The following is a 23971-nucleotide window of genomic DNA, read 5'->3' as shown; positions in this document are numbered from 1 at the left end:
TGTTCTGGTTTACCTTTCGTTGAACATGAATTTTACAATATTACATATTGTTATATGCGTCATGGATCAGATAAACAGTTTTCATTTTATTCATAATTTTTTTTTAATGCGACATTTATGTAACAATCTTTCAAAGCTGCAGTTTAATCACTGACCCATTGGAGTCTCCAAATGATCCCCTATTATCTGTCACACATGCTCGTGTGTGTGTGTGTGTGTGTGTGTGTGTGTGTGTGTGTTATGCTCATCATATCGCACAGAACCCTGCGCTGTTGACTCAGTTGTACAATACTCAAAAATTATAGTATGGAAAAAGTTAAAGACATTATTCCTGATTATAACGATGGAGACTTTCTGTGTCCTAAAAGTGGGTAAGTGTTATGAAAGAATATATCATGTTGTTGTCGCACTCATAGCCTAATCTTTGAATTAACAAGTGTTAACATATTTTAATAATTTTAAATAAATTATGTTATAGAATTACTGCACTCCATTTGACCCAAAGTTGGGTTGAAACAACCCAGCATTTTTTAGATTGTGTTTTTTAAAACAATACTACTGAAGTGAGTCTGTTTATTGTATTATAGCCTGATTATGTCTCATTAAGCTCAACCTGTGATTTTGTACAAGCTTTATTGAATGTGAAAATAGTGTTTTTATTAGTTGTCAAATTTGAATAATAATAATAATAATAATAATAATAATAATTCCTTACATTTATATACCGCTTTTCAAAGCACTCAAAGTGCTTTACATTGTTAATATAGCTAACACAATAACATTAGTTTAAGAGAGAAGCTTAAGGTGTTGTTTCCCTTAAATTCGTTAATTATAGCTTTTATTCTCTTAATTTTCTTAGATTATAACTCCATGTCCTGCACAGAAATTTTAATGTTTTTTTTTCATTTCCTGATAACACTATAAGAATAATTTAACATTTAACCTCAATCTTATCAAATGTTATTGATGAAAGGAATGTAGAATCTGAACTCTCACTTAAAAGATCATTTCAAAGCCATAATGTCTTTCTTTCTTTCTTCCTTTCCTTCCTTCCTTCCTTCTTTCTTTTTCTTTCTTTACCTCAGATTTTAGGTTAACAACTTGACTACATGAAAGGGGGTTTGAGGAAAAAAACGGAGGTTTTAAACTCCAAACTCAGGTTTAAATGACAAAGTGTAAATTTTCTTAAGGTGACTGGAATGTATGTTAAATGTTCTGATTTAATTTCACAGATATATAGAGCAAAAAAGAACATGTTTTTTTTACATGTTTTTTCCATTTCATTTTCCGCTTGTTGAAACCACGATGATGAGGCGAGGCTCCTCCTTCAATAATTTAATTCACATGTTAGTGATTACAGTGCATTTCATCTGGGCTGCTTCAAATCTGTACCCACTGTAGCTGATCCCAATTTAAATACCAGAACAGGAAGAAAAAAGGAGGAAGATTTATATATATATATATATATATATATATAATGGCCATGTCAGCTGTATGGGACACTGACTATCTGTGGAGAGAGGTCCAAGGGTCAGTGCAAACAGGTCTAATGTGTCTTCTTTCATGTGGATTTAATCATAGATGCTAGACAGGACCTTGTTGTTCTGTAATTGTTGTTCTGATCCATGCTGGTCCGGTGATTCTTGTGTGCATGCCATCAATGTAGTAACTTATTGTCATTTTTAAAGTAAATAATATTTTGAAATATTAGCATGTTGAACTTTTCACTTGCAATATTGTTGACAGTGTATTTTCAACAGGCTGCATCTGGCTATTCTAGCAATGGCATCTGTGGATAGGTTCAATGTTCTGTCAAAACGTGCTGTGCAATTTGCACATAACATAATTCTTCTGTTGTTTTTGTTCATTGAAAGTCTACATAGATGGTTTTCAACTGAGTAGTGAACTATAGCTTGTTTTCATACATTTGAAACATTCATTAGGATTTAAAATCGCAACAGATTAGATAAATACGGAAGGCTGTTTGAAAGCTGTAAAACATTAAATGGGTAATTGTGATAAAGTTTAAAATAAGTTGCATGTGACAAATTCACATTGTGAGATTTTTACATCTGTATGCATTAAGTTAAAAATGATTTACATTAAGTGCTATAAAGATGTAAAGCTATAACTTGTGTGTGTGTGTGTGTGTGTGTGTGTGTGTGTGTGTGTGTTTGCATTTCTATAGGGCAAAGTTGGCCTCTCTCTTTGGTCTGGACCGAGCAGAGAGTCAGGGAAACGAGTCTTTCCAATTCACCGCCCCTAAACAGCCCAAAAAGTCCTGCGCCAAATTAGGTAGGTGGTACAGCAAATAGTTGCATAGCCTTTTTTGGCACAGTTTCATGTTCTGATCATTTTGAATCTTAATGTGAGCACATAATTGCTCATGGTTTAATCAGTGTTTTTCTTAAGGCCCGCCTCCTCAGAAGTCCATCCCTCCTCCATGTGCTCCAGCTGTGCTGTTTGCTGCAGCTGTTCATGCATTCAGCTTGTTAGTATAAATATGGCAATTAAAGGATGTTTATGAGACTTTGAATTAGCATTAGTTCACACATTTCTTAAATGAGCTTTGATTTTCCACCAGTGTGAATGGACAATATGTAAAGCAAGGCAAGATAGGAGCTGCTGTTTTAGGAAACCATGTCACCAAAGAGGTAAGAGAAGCTAATTAACAGAAGCTTATCTCTAGTAAAAAATTAAATAAAAAAATTAAAATACATTATAATAATAAGTATAGTTCAAATCTATGAACATATTTACTGACACATTCAGTGTACCTGAAGTATACTTGCAATAGTTCCACTTTAACACAATCAAATATACTTCAGTATATCTTTAGTTGGACTGCAGCACTTCGATTAAAGTGCATGAAGTACAAAATGAGTTGTTCCGATTTATTATAATAATTTAGCATACTAAAAGTAAAATTTCAGGGTACTTTTTAAGTACATAAATATGTAAATGTATTTGAAGTATACTTAGTATGAAATAAATGAATTTCAAATACATTTACGGTTTTTTTTTTTCACTGCGCATTTTCTTTTTGGTTTATTTTATTCGTTTTTTCTATCTGCACTTATAGTACAAGATTCTGTTGTACGACAGTAAACAAAAGCAGATCAGTACGGCTCGAATCCATCGTGGATTTGTCCTCACAGTGAGTGTTGATTCTATTCTATTCTATTCTATTCTTCTGTGTTTTGTTGTGTTAGATGCTGCACTCATCAGCTCTTTATACCTGTTCACAGGTTCAGCCCTGTAGCTATGTCACTTTCTATGATGACCAGCAACAAAACTGGTCTTTAATGTTTGACTCAGCAAAGTCCAGGCCTGAGTTCTGTAAGGAGGTAATACTTAAACTGAATTGTTTGTTTAATAAAGATTGATGCATTCTGGATTTGGAATAAATTATTCTGTATCTCAAAGTGTGCCTCTTATTTACTTCAAAGCTGCGGGGTTCTGCAAAATTGCTATAATGCAAACATCTTAAAATTATTCAGATTCACTATGTATTTGAAATGACCTCTGAGCATGTTTCTCTCAGGTGTGCGTGGCCCGGTGGAACAGTGAGGCTTTGTCAGACTCTCTGGTCACTCAGGACCTGGTCCAAGGAGAAGGTGAAGCTGTTGATGTCGGGGACACAGTGGAGGTGGCCTATTCTGGATGGCTTTTACAGAACCATTCTCTAGGACAGGTGATTATTCATGGTATTTTTGTACAGATGAATTACATTGCATCAAAAAATAAAGAATAAATAAATGTTAAAAAGTTTATAGCATCTTTTAATTCTCGAGGAGTTTCTATTCTTAGTAAATGATGCTGAGTGGAATCACTACTTTTCTTAAATGTACACAGTATGTTCTTTCGTTTTAGTAGTTGAGCACATGTAGCACACAGCAGCTCACGGTGCACATTCTTGTTGATTAGTCGCAGCTCAATATAAGTCATGCACTCACTGAACTAATCAGTTCACTGGCAATTTAAATGAGTCTGTCTGGCATGTTTGCTGTGCAGCTGGAGATCTATAAATGCGAAAGTTCAGTGTCTCTGTCTGTTTTTTCAGGTATTTGATTCCAATCTGGGCAAAGAAAAGCTGCAGCGAGTAAAGCTCGGAGCAGGCAAAGCTCAGAGGGTGAGCAGCTCTTGAACACAACAATGCTTTAAAATGATAATTAAAGAAATGTATAACAGAAAAATGTTGGTTCTGTCAGCTGTTGTGCCATCAAGCTCTTACATTGCTCTTTCTCAAAGGGATGGGAGGACGGGATGCTTGGCATGCAGAAAGGAGGTCAACGGCTCCTTATCGTCCCTCCTAGTATGGGTCATGGTTCAAAGGGCATCCTCAACCATGTGCAAGCAAACAGCACTCTGGTGTTTGATGTTGAGATTCATAGAGTAAGGCACTGACATTGTGAATATAATTTAATATACCAGCAAACATATTTAATCTCTCTCTAACTCCTTTTTTGTTTGTATATTTATCTAAATGTAGGTTAAATTCTCCAAAGTCCGACATAGTCGGGAATCAGTTGACACCTTCAGTGCATCTCCAAGCACACCAAAAGAGAACACCAGCCAATCTATCTATCTGTATGTATGTATATATATAGAGAGAGAGAGAAAGAGAGAGAGAGAGACATCAACACATGATATTTATTTGTCTTATCCAATTGGCAAACAGTATTTTTCTTTTCTAGATTTTTCTTTTCTAGATTTAGGCATAAATCTAACACCATTTAGCCAGTTTTATGCTTAAAACATAAAAAATAATAAGAGAAAAAAATCAATACAAAGATTTTTTAAGCGGTATACGTATTGAAAGGTTAAATATTAATATTTTGTTAAACAGGTGTTTTAATTAGGTGACTTTATGACATACGTCAGTAAGCTGATTTTTATGAATTTATGCAAGTTATTGATCATTTGTATTCAGAGTCCAAGCACCCAAGGGAAAGGTGGAATCTGTATCCCTGACAGTGAGTAACATTTACCTTAACATTTAGACAGATGGCATGTGCCAGGAGTGGCTAAAATGCTGAAGCTCCAAATATATTTCTTTCTCGTAGAGTTCAGGTGCTTCCAAATCCAAGCTAATCTCACGTATAGCCAAGATGGGTCAACCCATGCTTCCCTTTCTCACTGGGGCCATTCCAGCTCAGCCTGACCCCAGCGACTCAGAAACAGAGGTCAGGAGGATTGGAGAGGTTGTTTACATTACACATACTGTATATGAATGTAATGCTGTTTAAATCTATTATGTCTCTCTGTGCAGGATACCAGTGAATTGATTTGTGATCCCTCTCCTTCACATTCCCACTCACCAAATTCTACACAAATGCCCTGTAGTTCTCCATCTCGTATGTATAAAAAGAATCACAAATAATCACGTATTACTTAACTCTTCCTATAATATTAGAGCTGACGGGATCTTTGCTTTCATGTACTGGTTTTTGTTGTAGTGTCGCATCAGCCTGGTGATGCTCAGAAACAGGAAGCAGTGCTGCCAGAGGCAGACTTAAACACTACTCAAGGCTTTCAGGTGAGACCCCACGTTGTAATTATAATCATAATCACAATCCGTAAAATGGAAAAATGGAAACCCGAGGGGCGTAAAAAAGTCAGGGCCCGTCGGGCTAAAAATGCAGGGCTCTACCATTCATGCTCATCGAAACGGCAAAGTCCACTCAAAAAATCGAGCCGACAGGAAACATCTATATAGTACATGTAGCGCCCCCTTCAGTCCTAGGTGTATCTACACTTTGGAATTGTTGACGCTAGAACCCAGATTCGTTTAATTGTGTCTCTCGACATGATTTTACTTCAAATCAAAATGTGACCCTGTTTTTTATACTACTTCTTACAAAGTGCAACACTGACCTCTGTAAATTGCTTTCCAAAAATATATCTACGTATCAGTTCTTTTTAAAATGACACGCTATGTAGCAGAAATATACAATGAATTTAGTTTTTTTTTTTTTTTTTTAGCTCTAGACCTAGTTACTGGCCTTGGAGGAACTTCTTGTCTCTCACCCAACTTTGGCATCCGTACTGAATCTCCAATAGGTAAGAGATGATCCCTGTGCATTGTCCGGACTCCTCCTGTGCCTTTCTCAGGTTTGAGTCTGTAGACGGGTAAATTGTCAAACTTTTCAAGAACAATGTATGGGGCTGAATTCCACCTATCCTCCAGTTTGTGCTTTCCTGTGAAACTCAGATTTCGAAATAGCACACGGTCCCCAGGCTCTACGTTTTGGTATTTCACCTTTTGATCATAGAGACATTTGTTCCTCTGATGATTTTTTAGTGAGTTTCCTACTGGCATATGCGACTGGCCGGAGACCCTCTGGATACTCTTGGTTTAGTACTGCACCTAAACCATTCCGGCTTGCATCCACATGTAGGATATGGGTCTTGGTAGAGTCAGCGAATGCCAGGACAGGGGCATGAGTAAGGCAGTAGATAATGGTTTTAAAAGCTTCAGTACAATCTTCGCCTCACCGCTCACCAAACAGCTCTGACTCTTTTAAGTATTTCCCCTCAGTGGTGCCCTTTTCACCCCTTTTGGCTGGAGGATACCCTTTGGTAAGTTCTGTCAGGGGTCGCACAATTGCAGAGTAGTTTTTGACAAACCGCCTGTAGAACCCACAGAATCCAAGGAATGATCTCAAAGCTTTAACATCTGTGGGCATCTTCCACTTAGCAACTGCTGCTATTTTCTCTGGGTCAGGAGCAACACCATTAGAGGAGACAATATGGCCCACATATTTGACTTGTGACATACAGAGCTGGCATTTGTCAAGGGAGATTTTCAGACCATACTCCTCCAAACGGTCTAAGACTTTCAAAAGCCTCCGTTCATGTTCTTCCAGAGTGGAACCAAAAACAATAATGTCATCAAGGTACACTATCACTTCTAGCAGATGCATGTCCCCCACTGCATGCTCCATTAGTCTTTGGAATGTCGCAGGTGCTCCACTAACCCCCTGCGGCATCCTTTCAAACTCATAAAATCCCAGAGGACATATGAAGGCAGTCTTCTCCTTATCTTTGTCGGCCATGGCTATTTGGTAATAGCCACTCCGAAGATCTAAGACTGAAAACCACTTGCTTCCTGCAAGACAGTCCAACGCATCATCTATACGTGGGGTAGTGTACTGATCTGGAAGCGTTCTGCTGTTCAGTGTACGATAATGAATACACATGCGTATTGCTCCACTGTTTTTACGAACGATCACAATTGGGGAAGCATAAGGACTTCGGGTATCACAGATAAGGTGCCATTTGTGTTGTAAAAAACGACCACAAACTGTATCAGTTCTTATGAAATAAAATAAGAGCAGGAGGACTACAGTGTGTACATAAGTTTATACTACAGTTACTTCTACTAAACATTCTGACGATTTCATTTTTTTTTCTTAAATGGCAGATGCACAGCAAATAAAAGACATATTTGTCCAGTCTGATCCATACAGCATAACTGTATCACACAAAGCACACAGATTAAAAGTTTGTATCATGTTGATAAACACTTAAAGCTTAATTCTTGAAATAGGAAATTAAATGAATATTGTTTAATTACAGAGATTAAGTTCTTTTTTCATTCTGTACATGTTCAGTGAGAAGCAGACTTGCATATAAGAGCACTTGGATGAAGAGAGGTTCACAGAAGTACACAGATTCAGGAAACAATATTGGGTGTGTGCAATACTTAAAGTTGCTTAAAACTGGATCGTTGACAATGTAAAAAGGACTAACAGTGCATTTGTTAGGATGAATGTCTGGAGAGTTTTAAGTACAGTGCCTTCAGAAAGGTTTCACCTTCAACCTATAATTGTCTATTCTGCTGTGTTGCCAAGTCAGTTAAAAACATTTAAATGTTGAAATTCAAATGTAAAGAGTCACATTTAAACTAAAAATTAAAATCTTACATTAAAAATGAAAGTATTCAAATACTCTGGTACTAGGGCTGCACGATTAATCGAATGTGATTGTCATGCACAATTTGTTAGTAACGCTGGTGTAACCTATTGTGCGTTATGGAAGAAAGAAACACACGATATTTGGAGTTTCAGCACGAGAGCGCCCTCTGGCCTTCGGATGGAGATTTACTGCTGATCACAGAACCGTGCTTCACTGAAAGATACGCATGACAATCGCAGCTTCTGTCGAATCGCGATCTCGATTCCATTTCGATTTATCGTGCAGCCCTATCTGGTACTGCAGGGTATAGGCCCTTTCACACCAAGAACACCAAGTATAAGGACAACTTATTAACAATAAATGTATTAGCATCCACACCAACGGACAATCTGTTTATTATAAGCGCACACTGTAGTTATGTCAGCTGCCACTTTAAATGCTCAAGCTCTTTAAAGTGAGGCAGATTCTGATTGGCCTGTAAATATTTTTTTATCGTTCATCAGCTGGAAAAAATTGTTGTGATAGTGATTCCAATGATATAGTTCCTCTGTGTTGTTGTCATTATAGCTGTGGGGTGATGCCCCAATTCTGATCAAATTAGAATGATGATTAAAACTTTAACATTACAGCTATTGTCCTTGATGTAAAAATCCCTGAATGGTGATAAATTTGGTCTTACTGTACAACAATGTTGATATAATAACATGGAGGGCGGGGCATGAAGATTTAGCTTTACTGTAGAGAACATGCAGATATTTAAAATTTAGTTGGGGGGTGAGTTGAAATCAAATACAGAAGAGGCACAAGTGCTTAGAGCGGGTACATCAATGGCGATACTAAAGCTCAACAGTCTTATTATTATCTATTCCTATTAGGTTTGAGTTAAATGAACCATTATCAACTACTTTCTTGCTGTTAATTTATTGGAATGTGACTAGCTTATGATGAACAATAAAACCTTATCCTATTAGACAAATGTCTTGCTGTGTAAGTTCCTCTTTGACTGGCTAGTTGTAATGGGAGTGGAAGAAAAAATCCAGTAACTTCTAAAGTGCTTGAAGGTTCACAGACTACGATTTCATGCAGCAAATGGGAGGAAGGAATAACAATGACACATGAGGTATGATCCTGACCATGGTAGGACACTCGCCAGCTTCAGCCGTGGTAAAGACGGACCCGCTGAGATATAGAGCCACGGCACAGAGGGCAGGACTGCAGGGCATCGCTACAGGTCTGGCAACAGCATACATGCCCACACGGCAGGAAGATCACCTGCGACTGTGACACAAAACAGAACAGGAGAGGAAATTACGGTTTCTTTCAAAGCTGCTGAAAAGCAAATATTTTGCATTGTTACAAAGAATTTCTATTTTAAACAAACATTGTTCTTTTAAAAATATACTGAGATAGAATTGAGACCTTACCTCATGTTCCATGCACACCACACACTCGGAACTGCTCCAACTATCAGGACTTGGGGCAGTGGGGGTGAGGGGGGTGCTGGGGGTCAGTGGAGGAGTGAGCTGCTGTTGAAGTGGGGCGCTTGGAGTGGATGGACCAGCTTCCTGCATCTCTTTTGCTGTTTTAGGCAATGTTGAAGGGGCAAACATGTTATGATACCCTCAATCACAACTTAAAAACAAAACATCGCTGAGAAGCATTTACAAATGTCACCTAATTAAAAATGGCATGTCCTCAAAAGAAAATGTATGTTCTTACGATCAGACAGAGTGCATTCTCTGGCCCAGTGGAGAAGAGCTTTCTGCACGCCAACCTCATTGATCCCCAACTGTAGTAACACAGAAAAGATTTTAATGGACATAAACCTCTGATGACAAATTCCTAGAGACACACACTACTTAAAACTTCTGTGTGCTAAAACACAGAAGGAAATGTGGCGGACCTTTCTAAGGTCTTTAGTGGTCATGTTTCGCAAGGCCTCAGCAGTGATTCGGTGGTGAGCTATGATTGGCAGGTAGTGTTGAGCAGAGAGTTTACACAGCAGATTCCCCAGATCTGCATCTACAGCTGTCTCCTGAGGAGAAAGGAGAGGTCAGCAGAGCATCCATGATTTTGTGATTTAAACACAGGGTCTTTGAGCCTATAGGAGAGCTGCTCTGACCTGCATCCGCAGAGACAGAGGTTTGGCATCCAGGAGCCTCTGATACTGGATCATCCAGTAGTTCTGCTGATTGGATTCACATTTCTGCGCCATCTCCACCTGAAAAAACAAACAAAAAAAAACGTAGCACCATAGCTTACAAAGTACAAGCAACATACAGACGCATCTGTTGCTTTTTTCAAAGTCCTACACAAATCCAACACTATGTATCAGGTTGTATATTTTTTTTTAACCCAGTGGCGACTACCATGCTAAAATTTATCAGTCTGGTACATTGCAGGGGTTTTCGAATTGGCCTGTATTTCTTTATTTGATTTTTCTACACTGAATAACAAATGTTAAATATCAAAGCCTCAACAAATGACATATTAATCAGTAAAATATAATCCATGGAAATAAAATACAATTAGAACCCAATAATATCTAAAATAGTTAAATAATAAAGAGGTAAAAATTTGACCGAAAATAAAAGGATTTTAATGTTGTTTTAAAGGCTGTCAAAGTTAAGGTGCATTTATCTGATAATAAAATGTCCAACAAATTACATAAAATAAGCAGTAAAATATAATACACTGCAGTAAAATTAAATTAGAGCAGAACAATTAATAAAACATTTTTTACTGTTTTACTATTTAACAGTTTTACAAAAAAAATAAAAAGCCTGTCAAAGATAACATGTATTCTTCAGATACTAATGTGTATTAGGTTTTTTTTTCTCCACACACATTTACATCAAATTTAAAATGCTGTTTTTTGACAATATCGGTATGACCTAAACGTGATTTCTGCAACAGTGACTGAAGCATGTGAAATGTTTCAGTTAACTGATCCAATTTCGAATGTCTCTTTTGATCAATCAAGAATCAAGAAAGTTGGTCCATAATCACTTACCAAAACCATCCTGAGCTCCTCCTCCCTTTGGTCCTTCTGTTTGAGTAACTGCTGCAGTAGGTCAGTCAGAGCAGTCCTCTGGTCAGCTAGCACCTCCTAACACACACACACAGTAAATACACACACAAAAAAACACACACAAAGGATTCATACTCCCAGAATACTGTGATAACTCATAGAGGTGGTGTGAGCATGATATTTAAACAGGAATGGGACGAAATGGCCAAGAAACCTGAGAGTGACAGAGAAATGTAAAAACAAGGAAGAGAAGTGATGTGCGATGACAGAGTCATCATTACTCTTCTCTACACTCCACAGCATGATGAAGCACTGACAGGAAACCACCACATCATCTACTGCTGCTACGTACCTGCAGGTTCTCAGTGTCCAAATTCCTCCTCTTAACCTCCAGCTTTGTCAACTGCATTAACTCTGTCTCTATGAGTTTAATCTATGGATACAAGCATACAGTGGGGGTGTGAATGGCCCCATTGAGACATGATAAAACAGCCACCTTTTGGGTTCTGCATCCAGTGAGAGGTGGGATGTGAGAAGCATGGGCTGACTGAAACCAAAAAAAGCTTTTAATGACTAGAATGGCTACACAAGCCCATCTGAAACATTACTTACTTTAACAGTATATAAGCTGACCATGAAATATCCACCGAATGGCTTTGTTAATGATTATACTACCATTCAAAAGTTTGAGGTCAGTAATTTTTTCTAGGAAATTAATCAATTTACTCAGCAAGGACACATTAAAAGTATCAAAATCCACAGTAAATACATTTAGAATATTACAAATATTTCTTTTTCAAATAAAAGTTTTTAAACAACAAAAATAAGAAGCAGCATAATTTTCAGCATTGATAAGAAATGTTTCTTGAGCACCAAATCAACATATTAGAATGAAATAAATGAACAGAAATAAATGACATTTTTAAATACATAAAAATAGAAAACAGTGATTGCTGTATGCACACTGTATACAGTGATGACTGTATTACTGTTTTACTGTATTTTTAATCAAATAAAATAAAAAGACTTCTTTCAAAAAACATCAACCCCAAACTTCTGAATGGTGGTGTATATGTTAAGAAATGACAGTGCTGATAAAGTTAAAACTCCTTCAATCAACCAGTAGTATGATGTAAATCACTGTATCTGTGGGGTCTTGTTGGCTCTTCTATCCTAAAGGAAACTTTAATCAGCATACCTGATTACGGATATAAGCATGCACACTGTCCTTCTGGAGTTGGAGGGCTTCAAAGGCGGCCTTCTGCATTTCCTCCTGCAAATCAAAAGCCAATTAGGGTTAATCATTCAAGACCTACTAGACCAACAATGCACCACCTGTAATATCTACAGTAGTTCATTAATGTATTTTGCCTGTGGAGTGAATGGATGGATGGAGAGCAAACTAGTTTTTAATAACAGTTTTCAATTCATGTACATAGTAGGTTAGTGATTTAAATAGTTACCTCTTGAAGGATCTGACTAATGGCTTTGCTTTTGTCTAGCTGCTGCAGGGACAACACTTGGTCAAACTTCCTATCCATATAGTCCAAACTAAATAAAGGGGCAAAAAAGAAAAAAGTAAGACACAAGAAAAAATGCAGTTTACTCACTGCTGTTTGAGGTTTTTTTATTAACAATCAGCACAATAACATAGTAAGTGATTTCAAAATCAGAGAATGTCCCTTTGAAATCCAAACAAGTGGTCATAGAATATGCATTTGAAATGAGTGTTACCAAGAGAAAACAGTCTCGCCTGACCACTTGTGGTCAGATCACAGAGACGGATGTTAATATCAGGTGTAAACAGAGTGAAAAATTGCTGGATAGAGTTCAAAAGCATATGTATTGGTGGGAACTGAAGCACCTCTTGCAGGTCTCAGACAGCAGAATCTGTGTCTTAGCTTCCCTGGCCTCCTGAAGTAACCTTAAAGAGTAGCTCTCTGACAGCATCCTTTGCATGGCACCTGCAAACATGTAGCCTTTTCAGAACCACAATAGCTAAGTTTCTTTTAAATGTTATTCACTTTTTATGAGACTTTTTTAACTGATAGAGGCAGTAGATATGACAGAAAATAGGGGAAGTGAGATTGGGACATGATGCAGGTCTAATTCAAACTATGAGTACCAAAGCACCAACTTGTCTGGAGCAGCTTGTTTTGTCAGAGCTTCTAATGACTTTCCTAATAAATCTAAAAATAATTGTAATTTCTAAAACTCACTTGCCACTTCCTTCTTCCTAAGAGAGTTGGCTTCATCCTGTGTGATGGCAGTAAGGTGTTCCATTCGTATACTAAAAAACAACAAATACAACAAATTCATAACTGTATCTCTATTCAAATAAAAAAAAAAAAACATCACGGTAAATCCCAGATTTCACCATGTGTGTGATTAACATCTACATACACTACAGTTCAAAAGTTTAGGGTCAGTAATATTTTTTAAGGAAATGTTCTATTACTTTTACTTTTCATAATTGTTTTATTTTATTATTATTACTATTATTATTATCATTATTAAGCTAGGATGCATTACATAGATCGAAAGTGGCAGTAAAGGCATTTATTATGTTTTTAAAAAATCTATTTAAAATAATTTCACAATATTACTGTATTTTTGATTAAATAAATGTGACTCTGGTGAGCATAAAAGACTTCTTTCAAAAACATTTAAAAACCTTGTCAACCCCAAACTTTTGAACGGTAGTGTATACATTACAAACAACAGATTCTGATACACAACTAACACCCCACTGCAGCGTTTGTGAAACCACAACTTAAAGTAGCACTCCAGATCTTTCTGACATCTCCAAAAATACCTGAATGTAACAGTAAATGTTGAACTTCAATCTGTGTGCTGTAGAAGCACCACAACAGTGGCACTGTCCAAACAGCTCAGTGCTTGCACTAAATCTGGACTGAAGTTTTCTTAAGTGGTGCCATTAGAAAGAAAGAAATTCACTTAGCAAGAGCTGCATTGATGGCAGGAGCCCATACTCCATTACAGAGTTCGACCCACGCGTAATTTCCACTCACCGGTCTTCCTCCAGAGCTTGCAGAAACTCGCCGCTCTTTGCCTGGCTATAATCAAATTAGCACAAATGCACAATAAATAACCACCCTTCAACTACAGAATACTAATGGACTTAGCATGACTAAAGTGATAATGGTAGCTAAAGAAAAAGTGAGATATTTAAAAAATGGTTCACACGGTACCCTCACCGTTTGTTATCAAGTAGGAGGTCAGAGATGCGACTCATGATATTGCTCTCTGCCAGATGTACTTTATCCAGCATTTTCTGCCTATCTGTTTCCTGGGCCTTCTGCTGCTGAGACACACCTAACTCCAACCGTTGCTGCTCCTGAGAGACAGAAAAGCACAGAGACTAATCTTTCTGATAATAAGGTCATTGTAAATGAAAACATGTTTTTATTAGCTAGCTAAGTGTAGTGACAGTACAACCTGTTACATTAATACTTTTCTTCAGCAAGAATACATTAAATTTATCAAATGTGGCAGTAAAGACATTTATAATGTAACAAAACGAAAGATTTCTAATTCAAATAAATGCTGTTTTTTTTCATCAAAGATTCCTGAAAAAAGCCTCACATTTTCCACAAAAATATTACAGAAAAATATTATTAATACTATATTAATAAAATATTAATAATACAGTCAGAATAATAACATATGTTTATTGAGCAACAAATCAACATTTTAGAATTAAAGGATCATGTAATACTGAAGACGTTCTATTAAAATAGAAAAAAAAGTTATTTTAAATTTGAATAATACTTTACAATACTACTGACTTACTATATTTAAGTATATTAAAATCAAATAAATGCAGCCTTGGTGACCAGAGAGACCTGTTGTTAAAAAAAATTAAAAAAAATTACTGCCCCAAAAATTTTGAATGATAGTGTAATTCACTCAAATGTGTCATAAGTTTGTAAAAACACATTCAATTCTACAATAAAAATTGTTACCAGTTTGACAGACAGCAGGACATCCTCTTTGTGGGAGTTGTTGAGGAGGAGGAGCTGAGTGTGCTCTCTCCGTTTCTCTTCAAGATCTTTCTCAAAAATCAACTTTTCCAGCTGTTTCTGCACCTAGTGGAGAAACAGAGAGAATACGATGTAAATACTACTTCACTGGATGATCCAACAATAACAAAAAGAAACCAAATCAAACATACCTTTCTTTTCTCATAGTCCATGAATTTGCTCTGCAGTGTCAGATAGAATATGTTACATTAACAGATCAAATGGCCCACTACATTTTTAGGCACTGTTTGAAATGGCTGATTAATAGTGATGACTGACCTGCCAGGCCATCTCTTCACCATCAACACAATCCACCTCCTGCTTCCCTTCATCATGCTCCAGCACAGGCAGCAAATACTGGGATGGAGGGCAATACTCCAGACTCATCTCTAAATCCAATTAAACAAACCAGCTGCACAGATTGGCCTTGTACCATCACATGGGGTTTTTAATTTAATTTAATTTAATTTATGCATTTAGCAGACGCTTTTATCCAAAGCATTATTTATTTTTTACCAGTATGTGTGTTCCCTTGGAATTGAACCCACGACCTTTTAATATTACATTTTACATATACATTTTAATATTTAACCAAATCTCATGCATAATCTGTATTGTACACAACCTGTAAATTTAAAATATATGTTTTCTATTTTAATTATTTTAACAAGTAATTTATTCCAGTGATGGCAAAGCTGATTTTTTTCCCCATCAATTCATTTTTCAATGACTCCAGTTTTCAGTATGTGACCTGTATTGTTTGCTATAAGTAGCCATCATGTTGCCATTGTCTCTCGTCGTGTATTGATGTTGTAACCTGCTGTCGGTGAGTCTAGTCTGTTCATGCCTCGTCAAGTCTGTTCATGCCTCGTCAAGTCAAGTTAAGTCAAGTCTGTGTATCTTGTTTGGATCACTGTAAATAAAACTGCACTTGGGTTCTCACTTCAAACCGCCTTCAGTGGATGATTCGTTACAGTGTCGCATGATCCTTCAGAAATCATTATATGCTGATTTGGTGCTCAAGGTACATTTCTTATTATTATCAATGTTCAAAACAGCTGTTTAATATTCCTGTAAAACCGTGAAACAAATGTTCATAATTCGTTGATATTTAAAATTGTTTTACTGTTGTTTACTACAGGTCTTTACACTCACATTTGATCAAATGTAATGCATTCCTGCTGAATAAAAATACTAATTAAAAAAAAAACTTTTGACACACTAACCTACCTAGTGCTACACAGTGATATATACAGTAATTATGCCAATGGGTCTTTTACAAATCAGCATTAAAAACAGTATTCTGTTTTCAAATGCCACATAAGAAACAACAATTCACATCAGCTTTGTTCATATACAATAAAAATACCTGCAAGGACAAAAGCTGCCCGATGTCATCAGGAAGTGACGTGAGCTTATTTTCATGCAGGTCCAACACCTTACGAATTGACACACAGAGATGTTGTCACTGTACAGAAGTGTAAGATGGTTATTTGCTTGGCACTGTTGTCATCAATCAATTTCTCTCACCTTTAAAGTTGCTAAGGCACCAATGAAGCAACCTTTAGGAACAAGTGACATCAGGTCATTTCCATGAAGAATTAACACCTGCAATTAAAGTGGAAACGGCTGTGAAAGATCTGATTCCCACCAAAGGTTCAGAGAAAAACACTGCAGTAAATAGACTCACTTTCTTCTGGAGGACTTTACATATGGAGAAGGCACTGGAGGGAACCTGCAGACAAGCACTGTGTAAGAACTGTTGCAATATGGATAGAAGCTCAGATATCTAGCAATGATTCATCTTCTGTCTTAGATGAAAATTTCACCAATATGTAAATAATGATATTAAGGCTTTCTGAAATTCACCTCTGCAAGCTCACAGGCAGAAATGTCCAGAATATCATCAGCACCTGCTTCTTTGGCCTGCACAAAACAGGCATGTGTGTTAAGATCTGAAGCAGTGCAGAGTGCACTGTGACAGTAGGATGTTGCCCCCCCCCCACCCCCCACAAAAAAAAACTCACCAAGCATAGCTGGTATTCCAGGCGTTTAATGGAATCCTCACTGGGTTTCTTCTTTTTGGAGAACAGAAACATCCTGAGGCAAGTGAGATTTTGTTTGCCCAGTCAAAACCCCACAACATCCACAAAAGCCACTGGATGTTAGTGTGACAATTGACTGACTGTGGTGTTGACATTTCCAAAGAAACAGAAACATAGTAGAACAGTGTGAACAAAGTCAAGTACGACAAGAAACACACAAATAAACACTTGCTATATTACAAATTATAGTCCCTCTATATTCATAGGACTACAAATGACACTTTTTGACTAGACTTTGATGATTACTGAAACCTGGTCTTGAAGCCAAATAGCGCGATATAAATAACTGTACATACCGTACGCGAAAAACGAATATACGCGATTAACCGCTAAATTAACTAAATAATTTAATCAAAACATGGGTTTCTTCAAATGTTTCAGTATTAATTTCTTGTCCGTGTTACCTAGTATACTCCCTCTCTGGCAGCACACACAAACACACACACACACACACACACACACAAACACACACCAGGAACAACTTCTCGGATGTTGTGAATGACGTAATGCTTCGCCGCAGAGTGAAAGGTTGTTCAGTTCTCGCGATATTTCGTGGCTTTATATTGGTGGTGCCACACTTCATCGGCCTTTTCTATTTTGTGGTGAAGGTGCTATGTTTTTCGGTCGTCCCGAATCCGGGTTCATCCGACACCGTCACCAGTTCAAGTCGAACTGAGGTCAACTTCATCTGATACACCATGCCTCCTAAATTCGACCCCACCGAGATTAAAGTTGGTATGTCTGGAATACGGTAACCGTTTGACTGATTTCTGATTAGGTCTGAGCGGCCATGTCTGCGCCTTGGCCTTTCGCGTGCTGGGACTAATAAATGAGTAGAAAGGTAAAACTACAAAAAAAGTACCTAACGGTATAGTTTCGTTGAACCATTTCAAGCTGAATATATGTACATACAACATATAAGATATTTGTAGTTTATCCTAGAGGCGTGTATTTTAAATGCTATCTATAGCATCTTTACTATCTGTAGCTTCTCCGTGCATGTGGCGTTGTGAATGTAAAACTCAAAGTCCCTTTATTCTGTGGTCTTTGATAAAATACCAGTTTCTTGCTGTAGTGTCACAGCACTCAGGATTAAAAAGATGAATACGGTAACCGTTTGACTGATTTCTGATTAGGTCTGAGCGGCCATGTCTGCGCCTTGGCCTTTCGCGTGCTGGGACTAATAAATGAGTAGAAAGGTAAAACTACAAAAAAAGTACCTAACGGTATAGTTTCGTTGAACCATTTCAAGCTGAATATATGTACATACAACATATAAGATATTTGTAGTTTATCCTAGAGGCGTGTATTTTAAATGCTATCTATAGCATCTTTACTATCTGTAGCTTCTCCGTGCATGTAGCGTCGTGAATGTAAAACTCAAAGTCCCTTTATTCTGTGGTCTTTGATAAAATACCAGTTTCTTGCTGTAGTTTCACAGCACTCAGGATTAAAAAGATCGCGCGTTTTCACGTGCTGCTGTAAGGCAAAACTGAGCTGAAGCTATAATGGTTAGAAATTTTAAAGTGTTAATTCACCCAAAAACAAAAGTTATGTCATTGATTACTCACCCTCACGTCGTTCCAAACCCGCAAGACATTCGTTCATCTTCGGAACGCATTCGGAATTAAGATTTTTGATGAAACGAGAGCTCTGAGACACTCCATAGACGGCAGTGTAACTACAACGTTAACTACAAAGGCCCATCAATATGACATCAGTGCTTCAACCGCAATTTTATAAAGCTACAAGAATACTTTTTGTGTGTTTAACGTTTTAGCACAAAAAGTGACCAGCAGGTGAGGTCAGAGTATAGCATTTGCAATGTAATGTAATATTTTTACCCATCCAGACTATGTAGATACATGAACCAGTTAAACTTTAGAGGAAGGATAACCTTTTGAAAGCTTACACTACAAAAAAGTTTAGTGGCAGTGCATACCTTGGGGTTAGGCTGGGAGCAGAGTAATCCTTTTTGCCATCTGTGTGATGTCAGTTTCTGTCTGTTAGTGAAACCACAACAGCATGTTATAGGGTTTTAATATTGACCCCAACTAGAACATGCTGTAAAGAATAGATTTGAAGTAATCCTGCACAGGCCTGTCTGTTTTACATAAGCCAGGTATGACAGAGTTATTTGCATAGCTGCTTTTTGCTGAACTTCAATGAATGACGCTCGGTGCTGGAAAAAGCGTTTTAGTTCATTTGGGGCTTTTCCCCCTGCAACGTTTAGAAACAAGATCACTCTGTAATGTCTTACACAATCTAGAAGTTCCTCAATGAAAATGTACTAATTCTAGTAATAAACAAATAAAAAAAAACTTTTTTTTTTTTTTTCCCCTAGTGTACATGAGATGCACAAAAATGGACATGCCTTACGCGAAGAGACAAATATATGCAAATAACTGCTAAATTATTTGATCAAAACATAAGCTCCTTGGTGTTTCAGTACAAATGAATTCAGCCAGGATGTGTTCAAGTTTTTAGCATGAGACTTGTGCTTAAAACGTTTACAAGTCTCACCGACCCCAAACTTCTGAAAGGTAATGTACATGGTATTAGTTTGTTATTCGCATTCTATATGTGCCTGATGTTTGTATCATGTTTGCGTTTTCTTTTGTAGTTAAGCACTCTGGAAGTGTTTCTTTTGATGAGATCATCAGCGTTGCCCGTGTCATGAGGCCACGATCTATTGCCAGGGAACTTAGTGGTATGTATTTTAAGAATTTATGTATCTGAGAGCAATATTTATCATTCAGCCTCCCGCCACTGTGCTAGTCTGTAAAAGGGACTGTGTACTGTCCAGAGGAGGCTAATAATAACCCAGCTCTAGGAAGCAGGACTAATCAACTCGGTGGTTAACCCTGTGCCAAAAAGACTGGAACATGCATTATAACCATTTATGAATGAGAGATTTTGATTTAGATGACCGTACAAACTGATCTTATTCTCGGTTTCTCAGGTACCATTAAAGAGATTCTTGGCACAGCTCAGTCTGTGGGCTGCACCATTGATGGTCGCCCTCCCCATGATGTCATTGATGACATCAACAGTGGCAAAATTGAATGCCCAGCTGTAAGTATTAAATTCCATTATGCTTTGGTTATATATATATATATATATATAGTGTGTATGTGTGTGTGTATATATGTGCATGTGTGTATATATATATGTATGTGTATATATGTGCGTGTATATAATTTATTTTTGCCTTTTACTTGCTGGTTTTAACTGTACATTTTCTTACTTGCAGGAGTAAAAAGGATTGAAGACAAAATAAAACATTAAAATGACAAAAGTGTTTTGATTTTTCTTTCAGTGGTTGTCAAACGGATTAAGATGCTAGAAAACACGAACCAAGATATGAGAAAACAGAAATAATCATTTTATATAGTCACATTTTAACGTAAACACTCCCAGTTTCTGTTTAAGCTTATAAACAAGCAGCATTGTAATAATTACAGCAAAAATAGCACAACACACGAGACTATATGGGGGACCTTGAAGTCAAAAAGTAATTCATTGGCTATATGAGTGGAACATACACTCACCGGCCACTTTATTAGATACACCGGTTCAATTGCTTGGTAACACAAATTGCTTGACTTTGAACGTGGAATGGTTGTTGGTGCCAGACGGGCTGGTCTGAGTATTTCAAAAACTGCTGATCTACTGGGATTTTCACGCACAACCATCTCTAGGGTTTACAGAGAATGGTCTGAAAAAGAAAATATCCAGCGAGCGGCAGTTGTGTGGACGAAAATGTCAGAGGAGAATGGGCAGACTGGTTAGAAATGATAGAAAGGCAACAGTAACTCAAATAACCACTCGTTACAACCAAGGTATGCAGAATACCATCTCTGAACGCACAACACGTCGAACCCTGAAGCAGATGGGCTACAGCAGCAGAAGACCACACCGGGTGCCGCTCCTGTCAGCTAAGAACAGGAAACTGAGGCTACAATTCTCACAGGCTCACCAAAATTGGACAATAGAAGATTGGAAAAACGTTGCTTGGTCTGATGAGTCTCAATTTCTGCTGCGACATTCAGATGGTAGGGTCACAATTTGGTGGAAAGAACATGAAAGCATGGATCCATCCTGCCTTGTCTCAACGGTTCAGGCTGGTGGTGGTGGTGTAATGGTGTGGGGGATATTTTCTTGGCACACTTTGGGCCCCTTAGTACCAATTGAGCATTATTTAAACGCCACAGCCTACCTGAGTTGTTGCTGACCATGTCCATCGCTTTATGACTACAGTGTTCCCATCTTCTGATGGCTACTTCCAGCAGGTTAATGCACTGTGTCACAAAGCTCAAATCATCTGACTGGTTTCTTGAACATGACAATGAGTTCACTTTACTCAAATGGCCTCCACAGTCACCAGATCTCAATCCAATAGAGCACCTTTGGGATGTGGTGGAACGGGAGATTCGCATCATGGATGTGCAGGCAACAAATCTGCAGCAACTGCGTGATGCCATCATGTCAATATGGACCAAAATCTCTGAGGAATGTTCCCAACACCTTGTTGAATCTATGCCACGAAGAATCAAGGCAGTTCTTAAGGCAAAGGGGGGTCCAACCTGGTACTAGCAAGGTGTATCTAATAAAGTGGCCAGTGCGTGTATATTACTGTATTTAGGGAGTACCACATTTTGGAACTACACACTCAAAGGGCATTCAACTGAAGATACCAGGATTTTTTTGCAGTAAGACACATTAAGCATATAAATTGACGACCAAAAAAAGAACCTTTTAGAATTACAATTATTTATTTGAAAAAAAATGGCTAACAGGTACTCAAATATTCCCAAGTTATACAAAGTACAAAAGTATGTAAGCTTAGATATGTGTTGTTGCCCTAGAAAATAAACCTGACTTTTAAAACGGGGAAAAAAAACTGGCATAATATAAATGTTTCGCAACAGCAGAAACCTTGTTTACAAAATGTTTGAGTACTTCAAGCTGCTCACCTTTTATTTCTCATCCTAAATCATTAACACGCATCACATTTTTCCAATTTCTTGACTCCGGTAATAGTACATTTATTTGCTTAAAACTGTGTGGGTACTACTGTGTTATGTATAACTGATTAAAGTGAATTTGAGGAGACAATGTGCATTTTCTCTTGAAATATACCTCACTGTATTCAAAACAGCACTCCGCAGGAAAGTTGCCACAATCATTTTTGTACACTTGCTCAATTTCATAAAGTGAAACATTTGTATTCAGCACCATAGGCTAGTTATTGTCCCACCATTAACGTGGAAACTATTATTTGCCATGGTTGATGGAAACCAGGACGGACTGAACAAATATAAAAGTCCTGCTTGCTCTCAGTTCTCCACATCCTCTTCCTCGCCTTCATTCTCTCCCTCCTGCTCATCATCCATGTGCTCGTCTTCCTCTTCATCTCTACTCTTGTCGTTCTCACCTGGGCTGTTCTTCTTCTCCTTGTCCTTACGTTTTTGCTCAGATGCCTCCTTCTTGCCTTTCTGACCTTTCTTGTAAGCTGAAAAAACAGCACATAAACCAGTTATACACATTAATATGTCAGATGCTTTAACTAATTCATATATCTCTGGACCTGAACTCTTTGGTTTCATATAGCATTTACCTTCAAGTGCTTCCCGCAAGGGTTGCAAGAAACGCTCAAACTCCATCTCCTCCATAGCTGACATCACATCTCCAGCGTTGAGTGTCTTCCTTTTTGCTTTCATAGCAAAATTGTTTGCACTGGTGTCAACAAAACAGTGGAGGTTACACTTGGGTAGGTTGCCAGAGTACAGCTTCTCATAACGAAACTAAACGTCTGACTTACCAAGATGTTGCATAGAGAACGAAAACACTGGCTGCTTGAGATATCGCTCGTCTTGCCTCCTTGGAGACGTTAACTCCATCTGGCAACTAAACACGAAGAGGACAGGTTGACTGCATACTAATAAACACAATAAAACTGCCTGCAGTGGCTGAAAGAGACAATTTACTTAACACTTTCATTTCTATGGTTTTCTCTTAAGCTGCTTTTCAGCTATTTAACGCGTGCTATCTAATAACTAGCTGTGTGATGACACTTACTGCCTCTTTTATAATCCGCGTGATGACAGCATTGGGAAGATTGAGGTCCTCTGGTTTCTCGGCCATTACACTGAATACACACTTAAAAGAGATGCAACACGACGATGTAATGTATTTTGGTTTATATTAACCGATTTGTGTTGTTTAAGATGCGTGATCAGATGTCAAACTGAACAACCGCGAAAACTTTGTGTTAGCTTAGCCGTCTAACTTATCTGAGGGTGAACTGACACCAGCTACAATCTAAAACGATGGAAGTGCGTTAAATAACGAATTTCGTTACCTTAAATATGCGTTAGATGAAATATCCGCAAATCAATTCCCTACAAAACAAGCGAATACGTACAAAAGCTAGTGTGCTTCACTGCTCTGCAGCCCGCTTGATCATCCAAACCCATGCGTTAACCTTTCACCTCTCACTGCTCTGCCCCGCCAACCAATAGCCGTTCAGTTAGGACGTCAATTTGTGTGCGTGGTTGTGTATTAAGTGACACTTTTACGTTTTACCTGTAATATAAATTACACTGAATACCTCAAATGTGAATTTCAAGGTCGCTTTGTTTTTTTTGTTTTTTAAGGCGCTATCAGTAAATTACTACGACGGTTCACATCCTGGTAGCAGTTGTAGTCCTGTCAGTGTGTAGTCCTTGTTTAGCATACGTTCAGAAAAAGTCACAGCGGTTTAGACTTTTATTTTAGTCATACATTGAACATTTCTCTTCTAAAATTCATAGGAAATTCACGAAGATCCCAAACATCTTAGTATATATATTGGGTTTTCTCTTTATTTT

General features: G+C 37.7%; 4 protein-coding genes across 6 annotated transcripts; 2 read left to right on the top strand and 2 right to left on the bottom strand.

Moving 5' to 3' along the window:
* The first annotated feature begins 306 nt into the window (after positions 1 to 306).
* Positions 307 to 5991, top strand: fkbp15a (FKBP prolyl isomerase family member 15a). Its single transcript, XM_016489521.1, has 15 exons — positions 307 to 371; positions 2189 to 2295; positions 2413 to 2491; positions 2585 to 2654; positions 3083 to 3157; positions 3249 to 3347; positions 3545 to 3694; positions 4064 to 4132; positions 4252 to 4395; positions 4493 to 4590; positions 4934 to 4976; positions 5067 to 5186; positions 5273 to 5357; positions 5460 to 5539; positions 5986 to 5991. The coding sequence occupies exons 1-15, from the start codon at positions 307 to 309 to the stop codon at positions 5989 to 5991; spliced, it is 1290 nt and encodes a 429-aa protein (XP_016345007.1).
* A 2405-nt stretch (positions 5992 to 8396) lies between these two features.
* On the bottom strand, positions 8397 to 17604 carry lrsam1 (leucine rich repeat and sterile alpha motif containing 1). The gene is made up of 22 exons (XM_016489520.1): positions 17504 to 17604; positions 17022 to 17179; positions 16864 to 16920; positions 16685 to 16729; positions 16525 to 16602; positions 16364 to 16432; positions 15274 to 15381; positions 15147 to 15176; positions 14938 to 15060; positions 14170 to 14309; positions 13984 to 14028; positions 13171 to 13241; positions 12816 to 12915; positions 12415 to 12502; positions 12150 to 12224; positions 11304 to 11384; positions 10934 to 11029; positions 10043 to 10141; positions 9824 to 9955; positions 9640 to 9709; positions 9345 to 9499; positions 8397 to 9198 (listed from the first exon to the last, which is right to left on the bottom strand). Exons 2-22 carry the CDS (start codon positions 17091 to 17093, stop codon positions 9076 to 9078), a joined length of 1857 nt encoding a protein of 618 aa, XP_016345006.1. The 5' UTR covers positions 17094 to 17179; positions 17504 to 17604; the 3' UTR covers positions 8397 to 9075.
* A 2093-nt stretch (positions 17605 to 19697) lies between these two features.
* On the top strand, positions 19698 to 20405 carry rpl12 (ribosomal protein L12). The gene is made up of 3 exons (XM_016489498.1): positions 19698 to 19809; positions 20062 to 20174; positions 20353 to 20405. Exons 1-3 carry the CDS (start codon positions 19701 to 19703, stop codon positions 20356 to 20358), a joined length of 228 nt encoding a protein of 75 aa, XP_016344984.1. The 5' UTR covers positions 19698 to 19700; the 3' UTR covers positions 20359 to 20405.
* A 1461-nt stretch (positions 20406 to 21866) lies between these two features.
* On the bottom strand, positions 21867 to 23623 carry pole3 (polymerase (DNA directed), epsilon 3 (p17 subunit)). Of its 3 annotated transcripts, none has more exons than XM_016489496.1 (5): positions 23527 to 23623; positions 23181 to 23261; positions 22924 to 23009; positions 22720 to 22838; positions 22439 to 22614 (listed from the first exon to the last, which is right to left on the bottom strand). In XM_016489496.1, the coding sequence occupies exons 2-5, from the start codon at positions 23244 to 23246 to the stop codon at positions 22439 to 22441; spliced, it is 447 nt and encodes a 148-aa protein (XP_016344982.1). In that variant the 5' UTR covers positions 23247 to 23261; positions 23527 to 23623. The 3 variants fall into 3 exon arrangements, with proteins under 3 accessions (XP_016344983.1, XP_016344982.1, XP_016344981.1); XM_016489495.1 differs by having other exon boundaries at positions 23464 to 23621; XM_016489497.1 differs by lacking the exon at positions 23527 to 23623 and having other exon boundaries at positions 21867 to 22614; positions 23181 to 23246.
* Between the last annotated feature and the right edge of the window lie 348 nt (positions 23624 to 23971).

This window comes from Sinocyclocheilus anshuiensis, unplaced genomic scaffold, assembly GCF_001515605.1.
Source record: "Sinocyclocheilus anshuiensis isolate Anshui unplaced genomic scaffold, SAMN03320099.WGS_v1.1 scaffold386, whole genome shotgun sequence".
NCBI lineage: Eukaryota > Metazoa > Chordata > Actinopteri > Cypriniformes > Cyprinidae > Sinocyclocheilus > Sinocyclocheilus anshuiensis.
The sequence above is the reverse complement of the archived record's forward strand: the minus strand, read 5'-3'. Positions and strand labels throughout refer to the sequence as shown.